The sequence below is a fragment of the Rhinolophus sinicus genome, chromosome X, assembly GCF_036562045.2.
Source record: "Rhinolophus sinicus isolate RSC01 chromosome X, ASM3656204v1, whole genome shotgun sequence".
NCBI classification, from domain to species: Eukaryota; Metazoa; Chordata; class Mammalia; order Chiroptera; family Rhinolophidae; genus Rhinolophus; species Rhinolophus sinicus.
This window is the reverse complement of record NC_133768.1, coordinates 25,878,953-25,902,286: the sequence shown is the minus strand read 5'-3', so window position 1 is coordinate 25,902,286 and position 23,334 is coordinate 25,878,953. Positions and strand designations below refer to the sequence as shown.

The window sequence follows — 23,334 nt, the reverse complement described above, 5'->3', positions numbered from 1 at the left end:
GGTGTACAGCTCAGTGGTCTGGCATCTATTCAGTCTATGAGTGATCCCTCCAGTAAGTCCAGTGCCCATCTGACACCCTATACAATCTTTACAACATCATTGATTATATTCCCCATACTGTATTTCATATCCCCATGACTATTTTGTGACTACTAATTTGTACTTTCTAATCCCTTCACCTTCTCCCCCGTCCCCCAGTCCCCCTCCCATCTAGCAGCCATCAGTGTTTTCTCTGTGTCTGAGTCTATTTCTGTTTGTTTGCTCATTTATTCTGTTCTTTTGATTCCACATATAAGTGAGATCACTTGGTATTTGTCTTACTCAATCCGACTTATTTCCCTTAGCATAGTATTTTCTTTCTAGATCCATCCACGTTGTTGCCAGTGGTAAGATTTCATTCCTTTTTAGGGCAGAGTAATACACCACTGTATAAATGTACCACAATTTCTTTATCCAGTCATCTATTGATGGGCATTTCAGTTCTTTCCATATCTTGGCTATTGTGAATAGCACTGTGGTAAACATAGGGGTGCGTATATTTTTTCGAATTACTGTTTTGGATTTCTTTGGAATAATACCCACGAGTGGAATTGCTGGGTCATAAAGTAGTTCTATTTTTTATTTGTTGAAGAACCTCCATACTGTTTTCCATAGTAGCTGTACCAATTTGCAATCCAACCAACAGTGCATGAGGGTTCCCTTTTCTCCACATCCTCACCAAGACTTTTTTGTTGATTTACTGATGATAGCCATTCTGACTGAGATGAGGTGGTATCTCATTGTGGTTTTTATTTGCATTTCTCTGATGATTAGTGACATTGAACATCTTTTCATATGTCTGTTGGCCATCTGTATGTCCTCTTTGGAGAAATATCTCTTCATGTCCTCTGCCCACTTTTTAATTGGGTTGTTTGTTTTATTTGTTTGTTTGTTTTTAGTGTTGAGTTGTACGAGGTTTTTTTATATGAATTTTGTAAATTTTAGACCCCTTATGAGATGTATCATTGGCCAATATCTTCTCCCATTTAGTAGGATGTGTTTGTTTTGCTGATGGTTTCCTTCGCTATGAAAAAACTTTTTACTTTGATATAGTCCCATTTGTTTATTTTTTTCTTTTGCTTCCCTTGCCCGAGGGGATATATCAGTAAAAAAATATTACTAAGGGTAATGTCTGGGCATTTTAAATAGTCAGTGCAAAGGCCTACGTGTCGGGAGCATGCTTAACTTGATCAGTGACCAGCAGGAAATGCAGTGTGGCTGGAAGACAATGATTTGGGGTGAATAGTAGGACATGAGATCAAAAGGGCTGTGTGGGTCCAGATTTTGAAGGGTCTGCTAGACCACTGTAAAGACCACCTTTCACTATGAGTGAGATAAGGGCCAGTGTAGGTTTTTGAGGAGAAGAGTGACATGATCTGATTTATATTTTTAAAGGATCACACTGGTTGAGAGTCGAACTGCAGGGAATGAAGAGTAAAAGCAAGGAGAACAATTGGAGAAGAGATGCCAGTGGCTTGGACTAGGATGGAAAGGAGAGATTTTTAGATTCTGAAAAAGTTTTCAAAGTGGAGATAGCAGATTTCTTTCTGTAGTCACACAGAAACTTGAGCTTGGATGTATAAAGACCCATTCTCAGCAGATTTGGGGCTCAGTTAGGAAAATTTAGGTGTCCTGTGAACTTGGCAGTGGGTCCCTTGAGGGATGTAATATTTCTTCTCATTGATATTTTTGCCTCCCATCCTCCAGTCTGGCCTGGAAACGGGCACAAGTACTGGCCATGGAGATCTTATCACCCTGATCAAAATCTTTCTCTTCTGGAATCTATTTCATTGCATATAAGTACAAATTTAATAATATCAGTCACTTGAGTGAAGCCAAAACTAATGCCATGTACAAACTGACTTTTTCTATTCTGATATTAGGAGAAGTAGATAATGGAAGAAGGCACTACATATACAAATCTGAAGGAAAATAAACGAATGACTTTCTGGCCACATCGGAATACAGGGGCATGGCTAGATAAAGGGATAGATGTTTCACGGATTTAATAATATTCCTACAAAAGGATATTGCCATTATTGTAAATTACATAGTTATGGATCATAGAAAATATCAAAACAAAATTTGATTACAAACTTTTAAAAAGTTCTACATCAATTTTCTAATAGAATAGTTTGGTGCATGGAAAAAATACGACTTTCATTAATACTACCGTGTTGTAAGAAGTGATCTTTTGGACAATATACAACAATTTGAATAATGTAATCATTGAGTGATTTCTCTAGGGAAATTTCAAGTTTTTCAACTAACACGTTTTTTCAGTTATAAATATAATTCTTTCTTCAAGTGCTTTTGTGATTTGGGATATATTTGTTTGAGTTGCTATTTATATTTTTGAAATACTTTACAAATATTAATCTATTCACTGTAATTTAAGTCTCACTTAAATCATTTCTATAGTACTTCATTTTTCACTTCTGTTATACTGAAGAGATTATAGATATTTGCTGCATTAGAGTCATAGCTAGTCCATATTTATATATGCTTTGGTACAGATTTTTAAAAATATATTTATACGTGTCTTATTTTGTACAAAATTATTCATTTTTTCTCTCTTCCAGTATTTTATCAGGCCCAGCAGTTGTCCTTCTCGAACTCCCTTACTGCAATTTACTCCTGTCTCTGCTAAAATGTACTTAAAGAACTCACTCCTACTCGTTCCATTCTCCCAGCAAGACTATTTTGATAATCCCCACCCTATAAATTCTGGAAATCAGAAACTTCCACATTAAAACTCATGATTCATGAGGCTAGTGGAAATTTCGAGGTTGCAATTAAGTTGCTAGGAGTTTTTCTTCTATTCATGAACTATTCAAGCTGTTCTTTGACCAATTGTGATGTTACTTTTCGGTCTGTGATCTATAATTACTGATTTATTACTTATTCAAAGGTAGTACATCATCCCATGAAGAATGTTTTGGCCAAAATACATAGGTATGTTTAGAAAGTGTTTTTCCCATGTGGACCATAAACCGTGAACAAAAAATCAAAAGGGCAACTTACCACAGAGCCACTAAAATTAAGTTTTAAAAATTTCTTTAGAAGCTCAGAAAAATCTAATTAATAAGTACTTTAATGCCTTTTGATTGAACAGTCTTCCCAATTTGATATGTCATTAATGTAGTGCCTGATAGCTGGATGGGACATAAAGAGGTTAAGAATTAGATTTATATAGGGTGTTGCTTTCATCTGTCAGATAAAGACAAATTCCAGAGAGTGAAAATGACCTGGAGTTTGAGCTGGTACTCCAATTTATCTTTCTCAATTTTAAGATAGATCTACTCCCCAATGGTTGCTGTCACAACAGCTACTAATGGGTTTCTATAATTCTTTTTTTCTTAGAAATGAAAGTTTTGTGCTCTTCTGTGAACCAAGTTACAATGGGTCTCAAGGCATTTTTGTAAGCTAAAACTGCTTAAAGCTATTTTCACCTTCCTAAAATGTGAAAACAGTAGTGCAGGGTTTTGCAAATCTACACACACACACACATGCATTTAAGAGTATGTATACCCATTGAACTGCAGGGCTAAATTTATTAAGATGGTGATACTGAGTCAGCATCAGCAAAAGATACAATTTCACCATTTGCAGTGGTTTGTAAATGGGCCATCTACTTGTCACCTATCTATCCCCTATGCAAACCAATATCCATTATACTTAGGACTGCTAGGGAAAAAAAATCTTGTTCTTCTTGTTCACTACTGTATCTACAAGTTCTAGAACAGTACCTTGCACTCAGTAGTAACTCAGTGTACATCTGTTGAATGAATGAATGACAGTCTTGTAAGTCTAGATATGGACTCTGTGATTGAATAGGACAGAGCAATGTTAATCTGTCAATAACAAGACTGAAAAAAAGATTCCAAATTTCTTTTTTACATTATACTTAATTCCATGAGTTAAATCATTAAGACTTGTGAATTCTAACAATCTACCCATATATACCAGCATGGAGATATTTGATCTAGGTTTGTGAATACTGCATTTGTTTTTGACTAGCCTTATTTTATTTTTTGCAATAATTTAAACATTTTTTTCAGTTGCAGTTGACATTCAGTATTATTTTACATTAGTTTCAGGTGTACAGCATAGTGATTAGCTATTTATATAATTTACAAAGTGATCCCATGATTAGTCTACTACCCACGTGGCACTGTACGTATTATTACGATATTATTGACTATATTCCTTATGCTTTACCTTACATCCTGTGACTATTTTATAACTACTAATTTGTACTTCTTAATTCCTTCACGTTTTTCACCCAGCCCCCTAAACCCCACTCCCGTCTGGTAACCATCAGTTTGTTCTGTGTATTTATGAGTCTGTTTCTGTTTTGTTTTTTTGTTTGTTTGTTTTTGGGGGGGTTTTCTTTTGTATGTTTATTCTGTTCTTTAGATTCCACATATAAATGAGATCATATAGTATTTGTCTTTCTCTGTCTGACTTATTTCACTTAGCATAATATCTTCTGGGTTCATCCATGTGGTTGCAAATGGTCACTAATTCAAAAAGATAGAGGCACCCCTATGTTCATTGCAACATTATTTATAATAGCCAAGATGTGGAAGCAACCTAAGTGCCCATCAGTAGATGATTGGATAAAGAAAGTGTGGTACATATGTACAATGGGGTGTTACTCTGCCATGAAAAAGAATGTGCATACTAAATTTTAAACCAGTCATTTATCAAAGTGTATGGCAGGAAACTCTCATATAATTCAACTGTTAGTAGTATTTTTCTGAGTCACTGAGCTTGTATTATATGCTTATGACAAGCAGGCTAAAGAAGTTGCCAAAGCACTGGATATGAACCTGAAACACTTCGATTTAGGTACTGTATCTGACTCTTAATAGTGTGTCCTTAGGCAAGTCATGTGCTTTTCTAAATCTCAGGGTTTTTTTTTATCTTTGAAATTTGATCAGTGCTAGTATCTATCATAGCCTACTCAGCAACACTATTGTGTCGAGTCAAATTATATAGGATTTTGTAGAAAAATTTTATAAAAATGTGTAGTTATATAAATTTTAAGATTTGTAAAACTCATATTACTTCATCAATATTCAAAAATCTTAAAAAATTTTAAAAATTAAATTTCCATGTAAGTAATCCTAAATATATATATGAGAGTTATATAACACATATATTTTATATATATGTGTGTGTGTGTGTTTTCTTTTTTAGGTACAGTATGCAAACTGTAAAACATTTTAAGTTTCCGTGCAACATGGCCTTTATCAAGAATAGGATGATGTTTTCTAGTTTGTTTAAGATTTTGTTGTTGTTTTTTGTTTGGAATTTTGTTTTTAATGAGATACGTTGAATTAAATTTTTTCCAATTCTACTTAAGTAACTTAAAATTCTACGTTCTGAGTTCAGAACCACGACAAACTATTTAAAAGCATTGAAGCTCTAAATGAAGAATCATTTAATCAGTAGTGTTACCTTCTTTTTTTTTTTTTTTTTGAGTTTTGAGCTTTGTTACTGTTCATCATTTGGCTGTTTTTCTTTTGCTATTTAGAGAAGCTAGTCTCTATTCATTTTCCTGTTTAAATTGGTAATCATGAACATGTAAAGACTAAAAAAAACATTCAGTTGAACCTTGTAAATTGATGTTACATAGGTCAAAATAGTCAAATATTGGCGATTGTATATAGTTCAATCTAATACAGTGACTTTTATTTCTGAATCCTAATGCATATCATTAAACATTCAAGGAAAAAAATCAAGAACTTTGTCTTGTAAATCACATTAATGGACACCAATTACTACAAATTTCCAAATTTAATTTGCCAAAACTTAGATGAAAGTTTGAAGAAGGTTCTCATCTTGAAGGAAATCTGTGGGGTTTCCAATAAAGTAAGGAAATGAGGTGGAGTGATAGGGTTCTGCTCTGATATCGTGTTTTTGTTTTGTTTTTCTTAAATTTATGCATTCAGGTTCAGAACAATTATATGAAACAGTGGTTTTGCTTTTTTCTCCCTCATGTAAAACATGGAAAGCATGTTCTCCCAACATTAATAGCATTAATCATTTTAAAAATTTGCAAAATATTACCAAATATGTTTCCAATTTTTCCAAAATTGTGTACTGTCATTTGTATTAATTTGTACAGATTTAATTACATTGTCTTGTATAGTAGTTATCTATGAACTTGCTTGATCTCATACCGGATTTTCAGTTCTTTATCAAAATAATAAAGGGCTCATGATTGCATATTTAAACAGGAAAAGAGTATAAGGTGAAAAGGAGAAAGAAAACCATCCTGTTCACATTTTTCAATCCCATTCCTTGGCGGTAATCAGTTTTTTAGGTTTCCCTGGATTGCTATGTTGCCTTAGAATTTTTTCCCTTAAAACCTACCTGCCCCTCTCTGCTCAGTTACACAAGACTTAAAAGCATGTCCTGGTTCTAAAACAATTGGCCACATAGAATGCCACGTGCCTAATTCTTAATGAAGAAAAAGCATTTACTTTGACACTCGGTTAACTATGTGTAAGAGCCAGTTTTTCTCTCAAGATTTTCTGTAAAATGATTTACACAGTGTGCACAATTAACAGAAAATGTGGCTATCACCAAATGACTTGTGAAACTGTTTTCAGTTTCGTTGGTGCTGATGGATTAGAATTGTTTTTCCAGGAACACTTGGAGCAGTGAAGTGCAGGTTTGAGTCATTCTTTTTTGTTGTCGTTGAATGTTCTGTGGCATCTGGGAAACTTGGGCAGACATAATTCTGAATGAAGGACGAGGTCTGTTGTCAGGTATCTGAGGTACTGAGAGGAAAGCATGGAGAAAACTTAGCCAAGAAATGCCAATGGACTGTTATTCTACTATTTACTCTAACAGTTAAATGACTGGTAAAATAAAATCAACAGAGAGATTTCTGAATAGCTCACATCTGTTGGGGCCGGAATGCATATTGCAATGGATCAGAAACAATGTAACAGATCTTAAAGGTTCAGTGATTCCATTCACATTGGATTTTCATAAGCAAGTTAAGATTCAGAGCTTCAACTCCCTTTTTCACTTCAAATCAACAAATATGTATAAGGTCTAAAAGCTGTGCTTAACACTCTAAACGAGAAATATAAGACGTGGTCCCTGCACTCTGGTAATTTGTAATATTAATTGAAAACATTTCATAGTTACACAAACAAGGTAGAAAGTAATAAAGGTAGGAAAGCATAACATAGCCAAAATATATAGAAGACATGAGTAGAATTCATGCAGAGGAGAAAGCAATGTAAAAAGCAGACACGGAGAGTAATTTTGTAGAGAAGAAAGCCTTTGAATATAATTGGAATTTAGACGATACTAACAGGTATCATTTATTATGTGCCAGGACATATCCTAAAATTCTTTACTTATGGTAACTCCTATGGTAATCACAACAAACCTATGAGAAAGCATTATTATTATACCCATATTCAGAATTATCCAAGTTGAAGATGGTGATTTGGATCCGAGTGGGGTCAAATTTTGGATACATTATAAAGGGGAAGCCCATAGAATTTGATGGCCAGCCAGTTGCATGTGAGTTGCTGGAGAGAGGATTCAGGTATCACACTACTAAGAATTTTGGCCTGAAAAACTGGAAGAATGGAGCTGCTATTAACAATAGAATGGGGAAAATTATAGGAGGATCAGGTCAGGGTGCAAGGTTGAGTACATGTTTACTTTTGACATGTTAAGTTTAAGATATTTATTAGATATCCATGTGGATATGACAGGGGCAGTTGGATATATATAAGTCAGAATTCAAGAGAGAATTTTGACGAGAGAGATCATTTTGGGAATCATTGGGGGTAATTTGTTAGCTCCTCTTCCACAGTTGCTCACAAAACATGGGTCTTTTCCTGTGTTACTTTCTCAGCCCTCTTTCCTCTCACCCTGCCTCTGTAGACAATCTTAGCCACTCCATGACCTACATATCACCTTGACACAAATGGATCTTATTGATGAGTTGGGAAACGGGATAAGCAAGATGTCATAGATTTATTGCTCATCAACGCCAACAGAGTGGGGCATCCAGCAGATGTAGGAACTGAGACATTTTATGACTTCTTCTGCTTAACATTTTCGCTGCAACATTCATCTATAGTTGAATGATATTTCCGTACCACTGACTGCAGCATTTGACTTTACCCCCTCCCCCCCAGCTCAGTGTTCCAGAAAGGAAGTTTAGGAAAGCAGATGTACATTTTTCTATATTTTTGTGTTTTTCAAGAACAAATAACACTAGGACATTGTTATACTTTAAAGTAGTCATTTATTTTAATAAAATATAGCACCTTAACTGTATTTACTTAAAAATATAAATACTATAATTATTTTCTGGGGATTTTTGACACATTATGGAGAAGAGACTTGAAATCAATTAATGCAGTGAAAAGGGTAAGGCTACAGCAAAGTGTTTGTGGGCCAACAAAAGTAAGAGGACTTTGCCTTTCTGGCTCACTGTTATATCCCCAGTACATAGAATGTGCCTGGCACATAATAGGTTTTCAACAGATATTAGTTGAGTTAATGAATGAAGACAGAGATGTAGCTCTCAGAAAAGTAGAGAGAAACCTGGGACATGGCACAACTAGGTAAGTAAGACTGGGGCGACCATGGCTATGCTTCATGTACTGAATGTTGCATAGGAGGAGAGAAGATGCACTGAAGAAACTGTTAGTGAAGCAATAAATAGCAATTTCCTTTAGGAAGTAGATATGGGAAAAAATGTTATTTACAGGTGTTTATAACTATTTGCTCACATAAGTCATTTTGAGAATTGAAAACTGAGGGGTCATTCGAAAGCAATTTGATATATATATATATAATTTTTAAATTTTAAGATAGCTTTTTTCCTACTGAAATATTTTTACTAAGGGGATATTGGCAAAATTTGAAGTAAATATTTTGTAAATAATTTCTAAATATTTTATTGCAAACCTTAAAATAGAAGACAGAATTTGAGATTCTTGTTTGTATATGTATCCTATAGTCAACATGTTATTTAAAATCTTACCTTGGTAAGAATTTTAAAGTCATGAAAGTGTGTTTGAGCTTATTTATTGGTATAAAACAGGACTACAGACTCCTGTAAATTATAGACATTTTCCTTTTTTAATTATGTGCTGAAGTGTTAAGCAAGTGCTGAATTGAATTTTATGTTTTATCTTTGTGAAATGCCCATTTATTTTCATGACTACAGAGAAGGACCAACAGAAATGATGCTATTTTAAATACTAGAAATCATACTGGCACTTTTCATACTAATTTTGAAACAAAGAACGTAGCTGTAGGTATGAAATGGCGTTAAAAATCCAATAAGTTGTTTTGAAAGTTTATTTTTATCAGACGTGCTTAACAATAAGTTCAGTTTATCAGATATGACTATCCCCTGCTCCAGCTCTGTTCAATTTCTACCGTATCTACTTTGACATTCATACAAATAGCTTTACCATTTAGATGGGTAAAGGCATTTCTGTAATGAAACATTCTGACAGCAAGGGAATCGTTGTCGCTTTACATTAAATAGAAGAAAAACTAAACAGCAGTAATCTGCCCGTTATGATGGAGAACAGAGCATAGTTAAATTAAGAGTTGCTTGAGACCTTTATCTCAACCTGATTAGTTGGCAAATAGGTCCCTTGCTTGGTTCCCTAGATACATTGTCTGTAGTCTCTCATTTCCCTTTTCAGTCTGTTGAAGGCACTTATTGCACAATACTTGAAAAAACAATGTACTTTTAGGTTCAAATTGTTTGTGTTATGAATCCCCTTTAAAAACTGATTCCCTTCTTAAAGAGAGACCCATGTTTTAAAATATCATTTATCTCAAAGTTGAGGCCTACATTATTCTGTGTTATCAATTAATTCTTATTTGAACAAGCTTTTCAGCTAGAAGTGTGAACTAAAGCAGCATAGTTCATAGTCTCCTGTTTTTCCTTATTTTGCATATCTGGACTTCATCTTTCAGTTGTGAAAATTACTTCACTATCTATTTTTTCTCTATTAACAGTGTACAAATAAGGGTCTTATTGAATTTATTTGATATGTGAATCAGAGTTGCAAGGATGCTATTTTAAAATATTAAGGAATTAAATTACATAAACCCATGTACAAACACCTTCCAGAAATTAAAATTATCTTTTGCAGAAAAAGCAGTTAACAAATAAACGTCTTACAGAATTGAAATGAGGGTCAGGGAGGTCAATTCTTGTGGCATGTCAAAATTAAGAAAGAAGTAACTAAAAAGTAGGTACTTCATCATTTTTTCATCATATTTTCAGGTAAGATAAGGAACTATTCAGGGATAGAAATGGAAATAATAGATTCTATAGTGATCCTAGGGATTTTTCTATCACCATAGCAACTAGAGGAACTATGGTTTCATTTTTAGAGGGTCAGAAACTGTAAAGATCACTTATTTCTAGACGAACTAAAATAGTGAAAAGCTATAAAAGATCTCATCTCTGACTTTAAACTGTGGAAACTGCTACAGAATGTTCTTTGGTGCATATACCATTTTTCTGTGTGCAAAGCCTCGGGGACAAGAGTATGTGTAAGGACTTTAAAAAGGATTTCCTGGACTCCAGCCAATTTTGAAAGCATTCTTTGAGAATGTACCAGAGGAGCTATTATCTAGATATTCGGGGAGTATGACATCCCCTGCCCCAGTTCTTGCTTTTTGCTTTTCTCATTTAAGATAGAAAGTTTCCTTGCCTTTGTAACACGCTGCCCAGGATTGCTAAAACTATTCATAACTCGATTCTGAGCAACTCTACCACTTTGCAGAGAACTGGGGACTCTGCAGAGATTCAGGTTAAAATCAGGAAGCTTTGCAAGCTCAAATCCTCAGAGAGAGAACACACACACACACACACACACACACACACACACACACACACACATCAAAGCCATAAATGGGTTACTTTTATTCTAGTGGGGAAAATTGTCTTTCCCTTCTTTAGAATTTTAGCCCCCTAGGAGATGATAGCCATTCATTTTAAGTGTTTGGGCTCCCAATGTACAGACAAAGGTGGCTGGTGGCCCCAAGCTGAATTTAAGTAATCAGCCTGTCGGTAAGCTGTCCGCTAGGTGTCAAGGGGAGAATCTTTCAGAGTTCTGGGTCTTTGGCCTTGGGTTTGCTGCCACGCTAAAATGGAGTCCTTGATGTCGCCACCATCAGGAGTTGAAACTCCAGGGCAAGGTCAGGCGAGTTAACAAACAACAAAGAAGTCATGTTGCCACGTGTTCCTAACAGCTGACCTAAGCAGGCCTGTGGGATAGCCCTAAATATTCCACTCAAGGCTCCAGGTCACCAGATGATGGTCATGAAATTTTGCCAGGTGAATTACCAAAAAAAAAAAAAAAGAAGATATAGACTCTGTAGGGTGCCAGATGGGCACTGATTTATCAGGGGGATCACTTCATAGACTGTGTAGAGGCCTGAGCACTGCACTATACACCTGAAGCTGAAGCTGAATAATATTAAGTGTCAACTATAATATTATATATGTGTGTGTGTGTATGTATGTATATATATATGTATGTATGTATGTATCATCACAGGATATGGAGTACAGCATAGGGAATAGAGTCAATGGAATTGTAGCAGCTATGTACGATGTCAGAGGGGTAGTAGATTGGGGAGGGGGGTTATCACTTTGTGAGGGGTGTAAATGTCTAACTATTACATTGTTTTGTACACCTGAAACTAATATAAAAAATAAAAAAAAATTTAAAAAAGAAAATATAAGAGGCATGCTCGACTGCACTGACTTTTAGGACGTGATTAAGATATATCAGTCCATTCTATCTTTAAAAAAAACACTTTTGTTATATTATCAGTTTTGTTTTTATTAGTAGTAAACATTTCTTCAATAAAGGAGTGTCTTATGTCAAATACAGCAAACCGTAATGTAGTGCTAAGCTATTTTCAATTTTGTAGTGAAAGAGGATGACAGTGGAAAACAGTCTGCTCTGTCCAGATTTATATTTTCATAATTTCCAAATGCTGAAATTGCTCTTGATGAGATCACTAGTGACCTCCTAAATTGCCGAAGTTCACTTCTCCCTCCTGTTCTTAGCTGCATTTTATTTGTTGACAGCTCCCTCCCTCCCTCCTGATATTCTTTCTTCCCTTGGTTTTGAAATACTTGACTCTTCTGATTCTCCCCCTAGGTCTGATGAGAATTACTCTTTGGGCATATTCATCTCTTTCCTCTGCCTCTGCTTCCCACGGTCTTGAGGCAACTTTTCTTCTCACTCTTTTCACTCTAAAAATATTTTTTTGTGTGCAATTTGACCAGCAATGACTGGCAAGTCTGGGATGTAACACCCGTAGAAGACAGTTTCAACCGACATTCCTCCAGATAAGTACTCTCACAAGGTATTTCTGTGTTGGCATGGCCTCCACTCTCTTGTATGATACTACTTGACCTGTCAGATAAATACTCGTACCACAGAGTTAAATTGAGTTGCTTAACAAAAGGAATGAAGGCTTCCAATCACAAGGTACACGGACTTGAAGAGAACACCTTGGAAATTATAAACAATCCCTCTCTGAAATTAATTCCCATTACCCATAAACATTGCATCTTATCCTTTCTCTAGTTAATTTGCAAGACCTGGGGGCACCACTGCTCTTTTTTTTTTTTTTGGTTACCACTATAAGATTGACTCTTACCCCTCACAACTTGCATTATCTATATCCTCCCCTGTTTCCACAGCTTAGTTCTCTCCCAAGGCAAGTCTTCCTGCAACACAGACAGAAGTCTTAGAATAAGGCAGGAGGATCCCCTAAGATCTACCCATAACATCTCTACTGCTGCCCAATTTGACTTGTGGAGTTTGCTTCAGAGCCTGCCTTCTGGGAAGCTGCAGACTCAGCCATAGCCACTTTCTATCTAGCCTTGTCTCCATCTCATACCTGGTTAAAATCTTCCCCGGTTTTGCCTGAAAGTAGGCAAACATATTTCTATTATTGATACTTGTTAAGTTTTTTGTATCTATATTTCTCTTGACAGGAAACACAAGATCTCTGGATCAGAGAACATATCACTAATTACTCAAGAGCATCTTTACACCAGTTCCCATGCCCCAAATCCCCATAGGAGAATGCAATGAGGGCCAGATGTTTGTCATGCGGGCATGGCAGTATAGGAGAGAAACCCCCAAATTATGAGTATCAGAACTTATATAAGGAAGCTGGTATATATGAGAGAGAGAGAGAGAGAGAGAGAGAGAGAGAGAGAGAGAGAGAGAATGAATTTTGCTGTGGAATGTAAATAAATCCTCTCCAGGGAGAGGGGAAGGTAGCGAGCGGTCTGTTGTTCTTGGAAGGTAAGTTAGAATATAAGCAAAGGGCTCCAGACTGATAAGTTTGTAAACCTCTCTGGAGCAATGTACTAGTCTAAACTCCAAGGTATGTTCCCTATTCAGTCATTTTTTAACCCAGTTCCCAATGCTCTTTGCTGAGAAAGCCCAGACCTCGCGGAAAGGTGAAAATATGTCTGGCCCAACAGTAGTTGCCATCTCATTCGTCTTCTCAAAATTGAACGCCAGTTGCCTATTAGATATGTGCTGTCTGATGCCCCAAATGATCTCAATACGATTATGTCTAAAACTGAACTCATCACATACACATGTACACACACAAGCAGGGACGTACTCGAAACTGTTCATCCATCTGAAATACTTTTACTCAGTGATACCACTATTCACCTGGATATCCAGGCCAGAAACCTGGGAGTTTTTATTCAAGTCTTTCCTTTTCTTCACCCAACACACAGTCATTGAGTTCTGTCGCCTTCTTCCTTTCAAACTCCCTTCTCAATTCAGTGCAGTAATGAATACCAACTAGATATTTGATTACCTTAATGGATTTTTGTTAATTTTGTAGATGTGATAATGGTATTATGTGTACTTTCCTTGAAAAGAGTTGCTATATGTTGGAAATATATGCTGAAGTATTTATGGATAAAATATCAATTTATTTCAAAAGAATCCAGTTGAGATGATTATGTTGAGATGATTATGAGTTCATTATGTGGGAACATAATGAAACAAGGTTGTCTATGGCTTCATAAGAGTCAACACTGGACAGTAGGTTCATGGGTATTTGTACTATTTTCCAGCATTTGTATATATTTGAAATTTTCTATAATACTTTATAAATCATGGTTTCCCACTGGTTACTGAATTACACTCAGAATTTTCAAAGCGCATCATTCAACATCTCCAGCATCTGTTTGCTGACCCATTTTCCCCAATCCTCTAAATTTCCAAAATATCAGCCAAATATGCCTTCTCATGCTCCCTGTCTTAGCATGTGTGCAACATGCTAACTATAACATTTTACCTTCTTCAACTACTCAACTGTGTCACCTCCAATTTGCACTTCCTTCATGAACCCTTTCCTGAGCTTGTGACCAAATATGATATATAATTCATTCCTTCTCTGAACTTCCAGAAAAGATTTGGTACCACTTAGATCACTCATCATATTCTTTCTTGTCATACAGTTGGGGCTTCTACACCTTTATTTTTAACTTCAGTCCTCCAAACCACACCCTCCCTTACTACCAGAATCTGATCAATTTAAAATTTCTCAAAAACAAACAAATAAAACTGTGATTCACCTACTTTTGCTTTCTCTGTATTGATCCTTTTACATGGAAGAGCTCAATAAATGTTTGCTCAAATGACTTGTCTATAACAATTCAGATGAGCAAAAAAACAAATTCATACTAGCTAAACCAGCCAAATGTGTAATTTTTAGCAATTTTTTTTGAAAATCAATATTTTTTAAGAATTTCATCGCATAATGAGTTTTTGGTTTGTGATTTTTTCCCCCTTAAATACAATCTAGATAAAAAATTATGGATTTAATTTATGTCATACAGTCGTTTCTTCATTTATTCAACAGAAATGCATCAGTACCTACCCTTTGCCATGTATAGGTTTGAGCTCTGGAAACCCAAGAGAGAGCAATGCAGATAACATCCCTGCACTCATGGGGGCTATTCTCGTGGTGTAGAGAGACCACTGGATATATAATTTTATGTTAGTCATAAGTGCCATGAATATACAGGAAATACAGAGTGACTGGGACTGCTATTTAAAGTAGAATGGTAGAGAAGGCTCCTTTGATGTGAGAAAGAACTAAGGGAGCCAACCATATAAATCTGTTGGAGGGAAAGAATATTTTGGCAGCGAAAACAGAAAGTGCAGAAACCTTGAAGCAAGAGTATGCTTGGCATACTTGAGGGACCCAGAGGGGCTAATGAGGCTGAAATATTGTGAACTTGGAAGAAACTAGGAAAGGATAAGATTGGAATTAGAGGTCACTTACAACCAAGTCATAGAGCTTTGTACTAGGTTATGATAAAGATTATTGCTGTGATGAAGAGCCATTGGAGGGTTTGGAGTGGAGGAGTAATATAATCGGATTTATGTTTTAAAAGAATCTCTTTGGTTCTTGTCTGGAAAATTGGGAGAGGGGCAAGACTGGAATCAGGAGGATCATTGAGGTAGCTATTGCAATAATCTAGGTGAGATATAATGACAACTTAGAGCAATAGCAAGGGAGGTAATGGGAAATACTCAAATTCTAGACATTCTGGAAAGAGAGCTGAGAGGATTGTCTACAGATTTGAATACTGGAGGTTAAAAAAGAAAGCTCAAGGACGATTCCAAGGTTGTCAACTATTAATTGATATGTCATTTACTGAAATAGGGAAACCATAGGAAGAGAAGGTTAAGGGGACGCAGTTCAGTATTTGGTTAGGACCATATTAAGTTTGAGATGCTCATGAGATATCCAAGTGTCAAGAAACTAGTTGGATCTTTTGAGTCTGGAGTTCAGAGTTGAGGTCAGGGCTGGAGATACCATTTGGGAGCCACTGTTGTATAGAGGGTATTTACAGTCGTATGACCAAGGAAAGAAATGTGAGAACTAAGCTAGAGCACTCAATATTAAAAGATTAATAAGAGGAGAAGGATTCAGCAAAAGAGCCTGAGAGGCAGTAGATAAGAAAGTGGAAGAAAAAACAGCAGGATTCAGGTTACAGAAGCCAAATGAAGATGGAGTTTTAAAATAGAGGGAGGGATCAACTGTATCAAGATGAGGACTGTGAATTACCCATTGAATTTCAGCATGTTGAAACCACTAGGCTTCAGGACTGATGATTTTAAGAAGTCAATAATTAAGAATTGCTGGGGTGGTCGGATGGCTCAGTTGGTTAGAGTGTGAGCTCTGAACAGCAGGGTTGCTGGTTCAATTCCCACATGGGCCAGTGAGCTGCGCCCTCCACAACTATATTGAGGACAATGAGCTGCTGCTGAGCTGCCAGAGGCACAGCCGGATGGCTCAGTTGGTTAGAGTGTGAGCTCTTAACAACAAGGTTGCCGGTTCAATTCCTGCATGGGATGGTGGGCTGTGCCCCCTGCAACTAAAGATTGAAAATGGTGACTGGACTTGGAGCTGAGCTGCGCCCTCCACAACTAGATTGAAGGACAACTCCCTGGAGAAACACATTGTCTCCCAATATTTCCCAATAAAATGTATTAAAAAACAAAAAGAAGAATTGCAAGATTGTTTGTTACTTCTGGGGTTTATACATTTTCTTTTTTTCTCTTTTCCTAGACAGCTGATTCATTTCTGATTTGCTTTACAATTTTAATATTACAGAATATAAAAGACAGCCTGCAACAAATCACAGGTCGGATTGACATTATTCACAATAAAAAAACAGCAGCATTGCAAAGCGCCATGCCTGCGGAAAGAGCAAAGCTCCAGGAAGCTCTCTCACAGCTCGATTTCCAATGGGAAAAAGTGAACAAGATGTACAAGGACCGCCAAGGGTAGGTCATACTTTCTTTTTACTAAGTGAGTGTACCTGTTTTCAGGGAACTCTAGAGTTCACTTCAATGTTCTCCATGGAAAAAGAGAGGTGGGGAGGAAAAGAGAGAGAGAGACATATCCCTAATATTGGAAAAAGGTAAGTGGAAGGAGGAAAAAAATGATGAACAATTCAGACTAATGAGCTGAACTCTAGAAATTATTCTGTACTGAAGCTAACATTATGTTGGAGAACTGTATTATCCGCTAAAATTCAGGTAATGTCAAAACAGGTTTTGTCATTTAATTGAGTTTATGTAAATACCGTGTTTTCCCTAAGATAAGACCTAACTGGACAATCAGCTCTAATGCGTCTTTTGGAGCAAAAATTAATATAAGACCTGGTCTTATTTTACTATAATATAAGACTGGGTCTTTAATATAATATAATATAATATAATATAATATAATATAGTATAGTATAGTATAGTATAGTATAGTATAGTATAATATAATATAATATAATATAATATAATATAATATAATATAATATAATATAATATAATGTAATACCAGGTCTTATATTAATTTTTGCTCCAAAAGATATTAGAGCTGATTGTCCAGCTAGGTCTTATTTTCAGGGAAACATGGTAATTGTGTACTATAAAATGTATGTCTTTGGTCAGATCTGTGTCCTATATATTTATGACAGTTTTATTAATATGTTTAAATTAATATGTTTGAAATATGAAGTATCAGCAAAAATATGATTTTCACTTATTGTTTCTATTTTGAAGGCATTACTATATGTTTTGAAGTCTCCCACTTATTTGTCTATAAGGAACTTGTTAGCCTGGTTTAAAATAACATTTTAGTGCTTACTGTAATAAAAACATCTAGCTTTTGAGCAATATTTTAAAATTCATATACATCCTTTATCCTCACAGCACAAGAAGGTAGAATATTGTTTTCTCTTCTAATTTTAGATGAAAAGAAACAGTGTTCTAATGTCTTTAAAACAATTTGTTTCAAAGATTTGTAGTCTCAAGACAGTCTTCGTCTTTATTCTCAGAGGAAATCAAATCATTTTTAATAGTTATAGCAAACCTCCTAAGTATCTCTCATATCTGTCTATTTCTAATCATCCTTACTTTTATTTTAATTCTTCATTTACTACATTAGGTTCCTAAACTGATAGTTCTAGGAGAAATCTTGTTTATCTCCAATGGGCATCCGTGCTTTGTTCCCAATTGTCTTTCACCCAGATTTGCTTTTCTAAAGTGTAAGAACCTCAGTAGTGTAATCTCATTTCCCTTAGAATAAAGTCCATACTTACTAATTGGACATATAAGGCCTTCACATGCCCCCCTGCTCATCTGATCAGCCTCGCTGCTTATCAGTTCTTGCCTGCACTACAACCTCTCCCAGTTCTGCTCTAGCAGTATTAAATTGATTTGAAGATTTTCTAAAGTTTTGAGCCCCCTCTGGCTTGTCTGTCCTTCAAGTCTCCCCTGATATGTTATTTCTTTCTTCAGATCCTAAAACTGTCAATTGCTATAAAGTCTAGAAACTTACATATCATTTTATCATTTAATGTAATAGAATATCACGTATGTAGTTGCAAATGTTGCCAGACTCGGTGGCTCTCACATGACCTACTCCTAGAACTTACCCCATAGTCATCAATTCATTTCCTTTTGTGCCCCCTGCACAAGTTCCTTAAAGCCAAGCGCTATGTTTTATTTTGTGTGAATGGCTCAGTACTAATATAGTCCTGAATCCTTGGTGGGTGTTCCGTGTGTCTGGACTCAAACCTCATCCCAGACACCTGAGAATATGTCTCTCTGGATGGTCTAATGGTTTTATCTCAACTTGCTGGAAAACAGCTGATCCCAAAGTATCCAAAGCCAGTCTTGAGAAAAGAAAAGAAACTCAGCTACTGTATGCATATACTATAAAAAACAAACTTCCAGGGCCACCATGGTACAGCTTTTCTCAGTATCCCCCATTGAGTCATTGAACCTCTGCAAGCTATCCCAATGAGGTCAGGTTCATCACCCTCTTTGGGTGCTCTTTCCACAGTTGGGATGTTTTTGTCTCCGTTGTCTTCTCTCAGACAGTCTTTTCTCCCAGCTATCCAGGCCGCCAACACCATCTCCTAAGAACCTTGGGGCAAGGGGTAAGGGGGTTTCTTGGGTAGCCATGGTCACTGGGCTTCTGTAGGCACCTACCACTCTGTGCTAAAGCAGAGGTGAAACTTTGTGCTTTTTGAGGCTTCTCCCCCACTTTATTTATACCATCTTTGGCTAGTAAGCTAGGTATTTCCTTCTCCCCAGGGTCATATAGATGTTTTCCTTTCAGTTCACCTTTAACTGTAGACTTTAAAAGAAGCAGAAGCACTAATACCATTCCATAGAAAGGGTAAACTGAAATCTCACCCCAAATCTGGGGCCTTCCATATGTCTGGCAAAGGATGGAGTGTCTCTAACCCCATTAGACTTGCTCTTTTCATATCCAGAGGCTGAAAGAGTATGTTAATTTTACTCTAATTGGCCTTCTCTAGGAATTGGTCGGGAACTGTTACATTTCCTATGGCTTTTAGTCTAGTCTCAGGTAAAACTGGTTTAAATCATTTCTTATGAGCACAGGCTGTAGAGTCTGGATCATTTTGGAATCCTGCCTTTGCTGCTGACTAGCAACGTGTCCTTCAGCAAGTTCCTTAACCTTTATGCTCCACAATTCCCTCATCTATAGAATGGGATAAAATATTTTCTAAGTTGGAGGGTTGTTATGAGAAGTAAGTGACACAGTGCAGGTCGAGTGCTTAGCAGATTGCTTATACATGATAATGGCTCAATTAAGCTTGGCATTTTTGATGATAAAAACCATGGTTTTGTGGCTCAGATTGTCTTCATGCCTGTTAATTTATTCTGATATTCTTGCACATTTTCCTGAGTACCACAGAAAAAAAGAAATGAAATTCAGTCCCTGCTTTGGAGAAACTCCTAGGTCTGGAGAGAAAATGGACAGTCAGTAAAATATGGGTAGATAGACACGAGCTATGTTAGATGGTGAGAACAAGATCTCTGGAAAGTGGAATGGGAACATCTTACTGAGAGTCATTCGTAAAGCAAGGTCTATGACCCATTCAAGGTTCTCAATGACAGCTAACAGAAAGTGACTCTGGTTACCCTAGGTAGAATTATTTTACAATTTATTACAAGGATATCGGGTAGCTCATGGAATCAATGGAAAAGCTTGAAAGACAGGCTTAAAAATGGGTAGAAACCATCAAGGAAGACCAGCCTAGGCATTCAGCAACACATCCAGCATCAAGTCACAAAATGAATCTGAAATTATAAGGTTCTGTCACGGCCATGATATGCTGGTACAACCAGAGGTACCATTGTCACTGGATATAGTTTGCTACTATCACTCCCAAAAAGCATCTAAATTATTACTTTTTTTATGTCACTAACTTTAGAATTAAGGTTTCTGACAGAATCATTAACAAGGCAGGGGTTGGATTTTTTCTGTAATGTTTCAGTTAGTAAGTATTTCAGTCTTTGCAGGCCATACATTCTTTATTGCAACTGCGCAACTCTGCTGTTGTAAGGTGAAAGAATCGATAGATAATTATCACATGAATGAGTCGGCATGGTTTATTCTAATAAAACTTCATTTACAAAGACAGGTGGTGGGCTAGATTTTGCTGGTGGGCCATAAACTGCAGACTTCTGTTATAAGACAAGCTTAGGTCATATAAGTAGGTTCTAACTGCCAGGAGTCAGGGAAAATACTGGAATTTGGGCTCTGTTGTCATGGTAGTCAGGGACTTATCTCCCACCAAGGCCCATACAATGGTACATTCTTGAATCCTTGGAGAGATTTGAAGCTATACATTCATAAATAGACAAATGGCCAGTATAGCCTTCATGTTGGGTTCTCAACAAAAATCTACTAAATTTTTGAATAAGCCACCTGGAAGTTAAATCAAGATACCTTTGAGCCAATAAGAGGGTATTGGTATTTCTTCATATACGATCCATGTATGCTAGTCTGTTAGTCAGTGGTTATCATAATACAGTGATATAAATCACCCCAAACTCGATGACTTAAAACAACAAGCATTTATTCTCATGGTTCTTTAGATTGCCTGTTGTTCGGCTGACCTAGGCTAGGCTTGGCTGGGCAGCTGTTTCCAGCTGTGGGTTAACTAGGCTAAGCTCCAGGATGTGCATTGGTTTAAGGTCGGCTACATGTATCTTTATTCTGAGTCTAAGATGAAGGGTCCGTGGCATGCTGTTCTCAGGATGGCTCACCAGAGCATGAACCAAGCCTGACCTCCCAAGAGCACTTACGGCCTGTGCTCATGTCAAGTCCACTCATCATCCATTGGCCAAAGCAAGCCTGACATCCATAGAACAAGGAAGTAGTCCCTTCCTACAGTAGAAGGGGAAGAGGGATGAATATTTACTGAACAGTAATCATTAATAACAGAAGATGTTTTACAGCTAGAAAATACCTTAGTGACTTTTGTCCTACTTCATTATGTCACAGGGGAGACTAAATCACAAAGATGTTAAGTGACTTGCCCAAGCACATATTACATGGCATATTTCTATTTTACCAAAATATTGAGTGCTAATAAGTTTTCATGGTTTACTCACAATAAGTTACACATATGATAAAATGCATTAGACTCTTGGCATTCCTAAGGCAGAGGTTCTGAGACCATCATTAATCAACAAAGTCATGAATGCCATAATGGCAAAACTCACCTATATTAATTTCGTGATGTAAAACAGACATTACTCTTTAGGAGAAGGCAAATAGAGAATTAAAAGCCTGATTGATTTGTGACTGCTCATTCGTTATCTAAGAGACCTGCTTCTGTGCATTGTCTTCCAGCATATAGAATTTCAACATGTGCTCAGTAAAGTTACAAGTTATCAAAATACTAAAAGTCGCTCCTAAAAGGAAACACAAATAGTGAATACAGTAAACATTAAATCCACGAATCCCATGTACCCAATCCATACCGATGTATATGGATAGATAAACATATATGTAAGATAAGTATTTAAAATTATGGGGCATTAATATTGTTGCTAAATTCTTTTCATCTATTTCTTGGTGGTTACTCATTGCTTATAAAAGATATCTACAGGAAATGCTTGAAAACAAAGAGAATTAACATAAGATCTCCCTAGTATTAGAAAAGCAAATTCCGTTCTTTCAACAAACATTTGAGGGCCTACTAAGTGTCACATACTCTGTTACCGTTAGTTTCTTTCTGATACCATTTTTACTATCCCTCAAATCATTAATCAATTTGCCCCATGTTCAGGAAATTACTCCCAAGCCTAAGAGGATAGCATAGTCCAAATGAGATAATAAAAATGAAAGAAGTTTCTAGACTACAAATCATTATATAGCCATAAGATGGCATTATTGTGTAACAACAAGGTTCTGGTCTGACATTAAGCAAATGATTTCTTAAAAATTGGTATTCCTATTTGGAATTAAATTTAGTAAGATCTTTTGGGGTGGCTCACCCTCACATATAACTGGTTAAATTCAAGATGTTTCTGAGCTTTAGATCTGATGTAAAGAAGACATAAGACCAAGAGTTGTGATTTTTATGTTGAATTTCTAGAGAAAAAAAATCTCAAAAAATGTGGGGAAAGCAGTATGAGGGAATTTTAAAAATCAATTTGTATTACAAATGATATTTCATAGAATCAGAAACAGGAAAACAATGTTGTATTAACAAAGGTAGACACAAAATGATACATATTGTATGAATCCATGTATATAAACTCAAAAACAGGTATATCAGGGCTTAAAAGATAAATACGGTTACCTTTGTGGGAAGCAGTAATTTCCGAGGGTTGGAGCAGGTTCTGGAGTTCTGAATAATGTTTTATACCTTGATCTGGATGCTGGTTGCATCGATATGTTTCCTTTACGGAAGTTTATGGAACTGTGCACTTTCTACGCTTTTCTGTGTGTATGCTGTACTTGAATGAAATTTACACTTAAAATTAAAATAATGATAAATACATACTTTTTTAAGTGCAGGAAGGACCTAACTCAAGATTTTTTTTTTAAAAAGGTGGAGCTTTAAGAAAAGCATATTACTTTGTTTTATTATTGGCATCTTACCATGGAAGTGCAGACCCTAAGATAAGTGTGTGGGCACCACTGTTCTAAACAAAATTTTGCCAAATTTTCCCCCATCATGCTGGGACCACAGTGGCTCATGTCAATAGGATGCTGAGGGTGGGAGAGGTGGAAGCTGCTTCCCCAAAGGATTTCTCCTGTTTAGTTCTCTTAGTGCCAATCCCACAGTGTTAAAGCACTCAGACTCTTGCTGCCGTTTGTACTGCCTGAAGGGACATGAGATAATGAAAGAGATGAGAGGAGAGAAAATCAGAA

General features: G+C 36.3%; 1 protein-coding gene across 8 annotated transcripts in view; it reads left to right on the top strand.

Annotated features, from left to right (window-relative positions):
* DMD (dystrophin) overlaps positions 1-23,334 on the top strand; it is a 2,125,071-nt gene that overhangs the window by 959,476 nt on the left and 1,142,261 nt on the right. For all 8 annotated transcript variants that reach the window (XM_074323908.1, XM_074323912.1, XM_074323913.1 and 5 more), the window contains one exon: positions 16,744-16,916. In XM_074323908.1, coding sequence (XP_074180009.1) covers positions 16,744-16,916 — 173 coding nt within the window. The remainder of the gene's footprint in view (positions 1-16,743; positions 16,917-23,334) is intronic.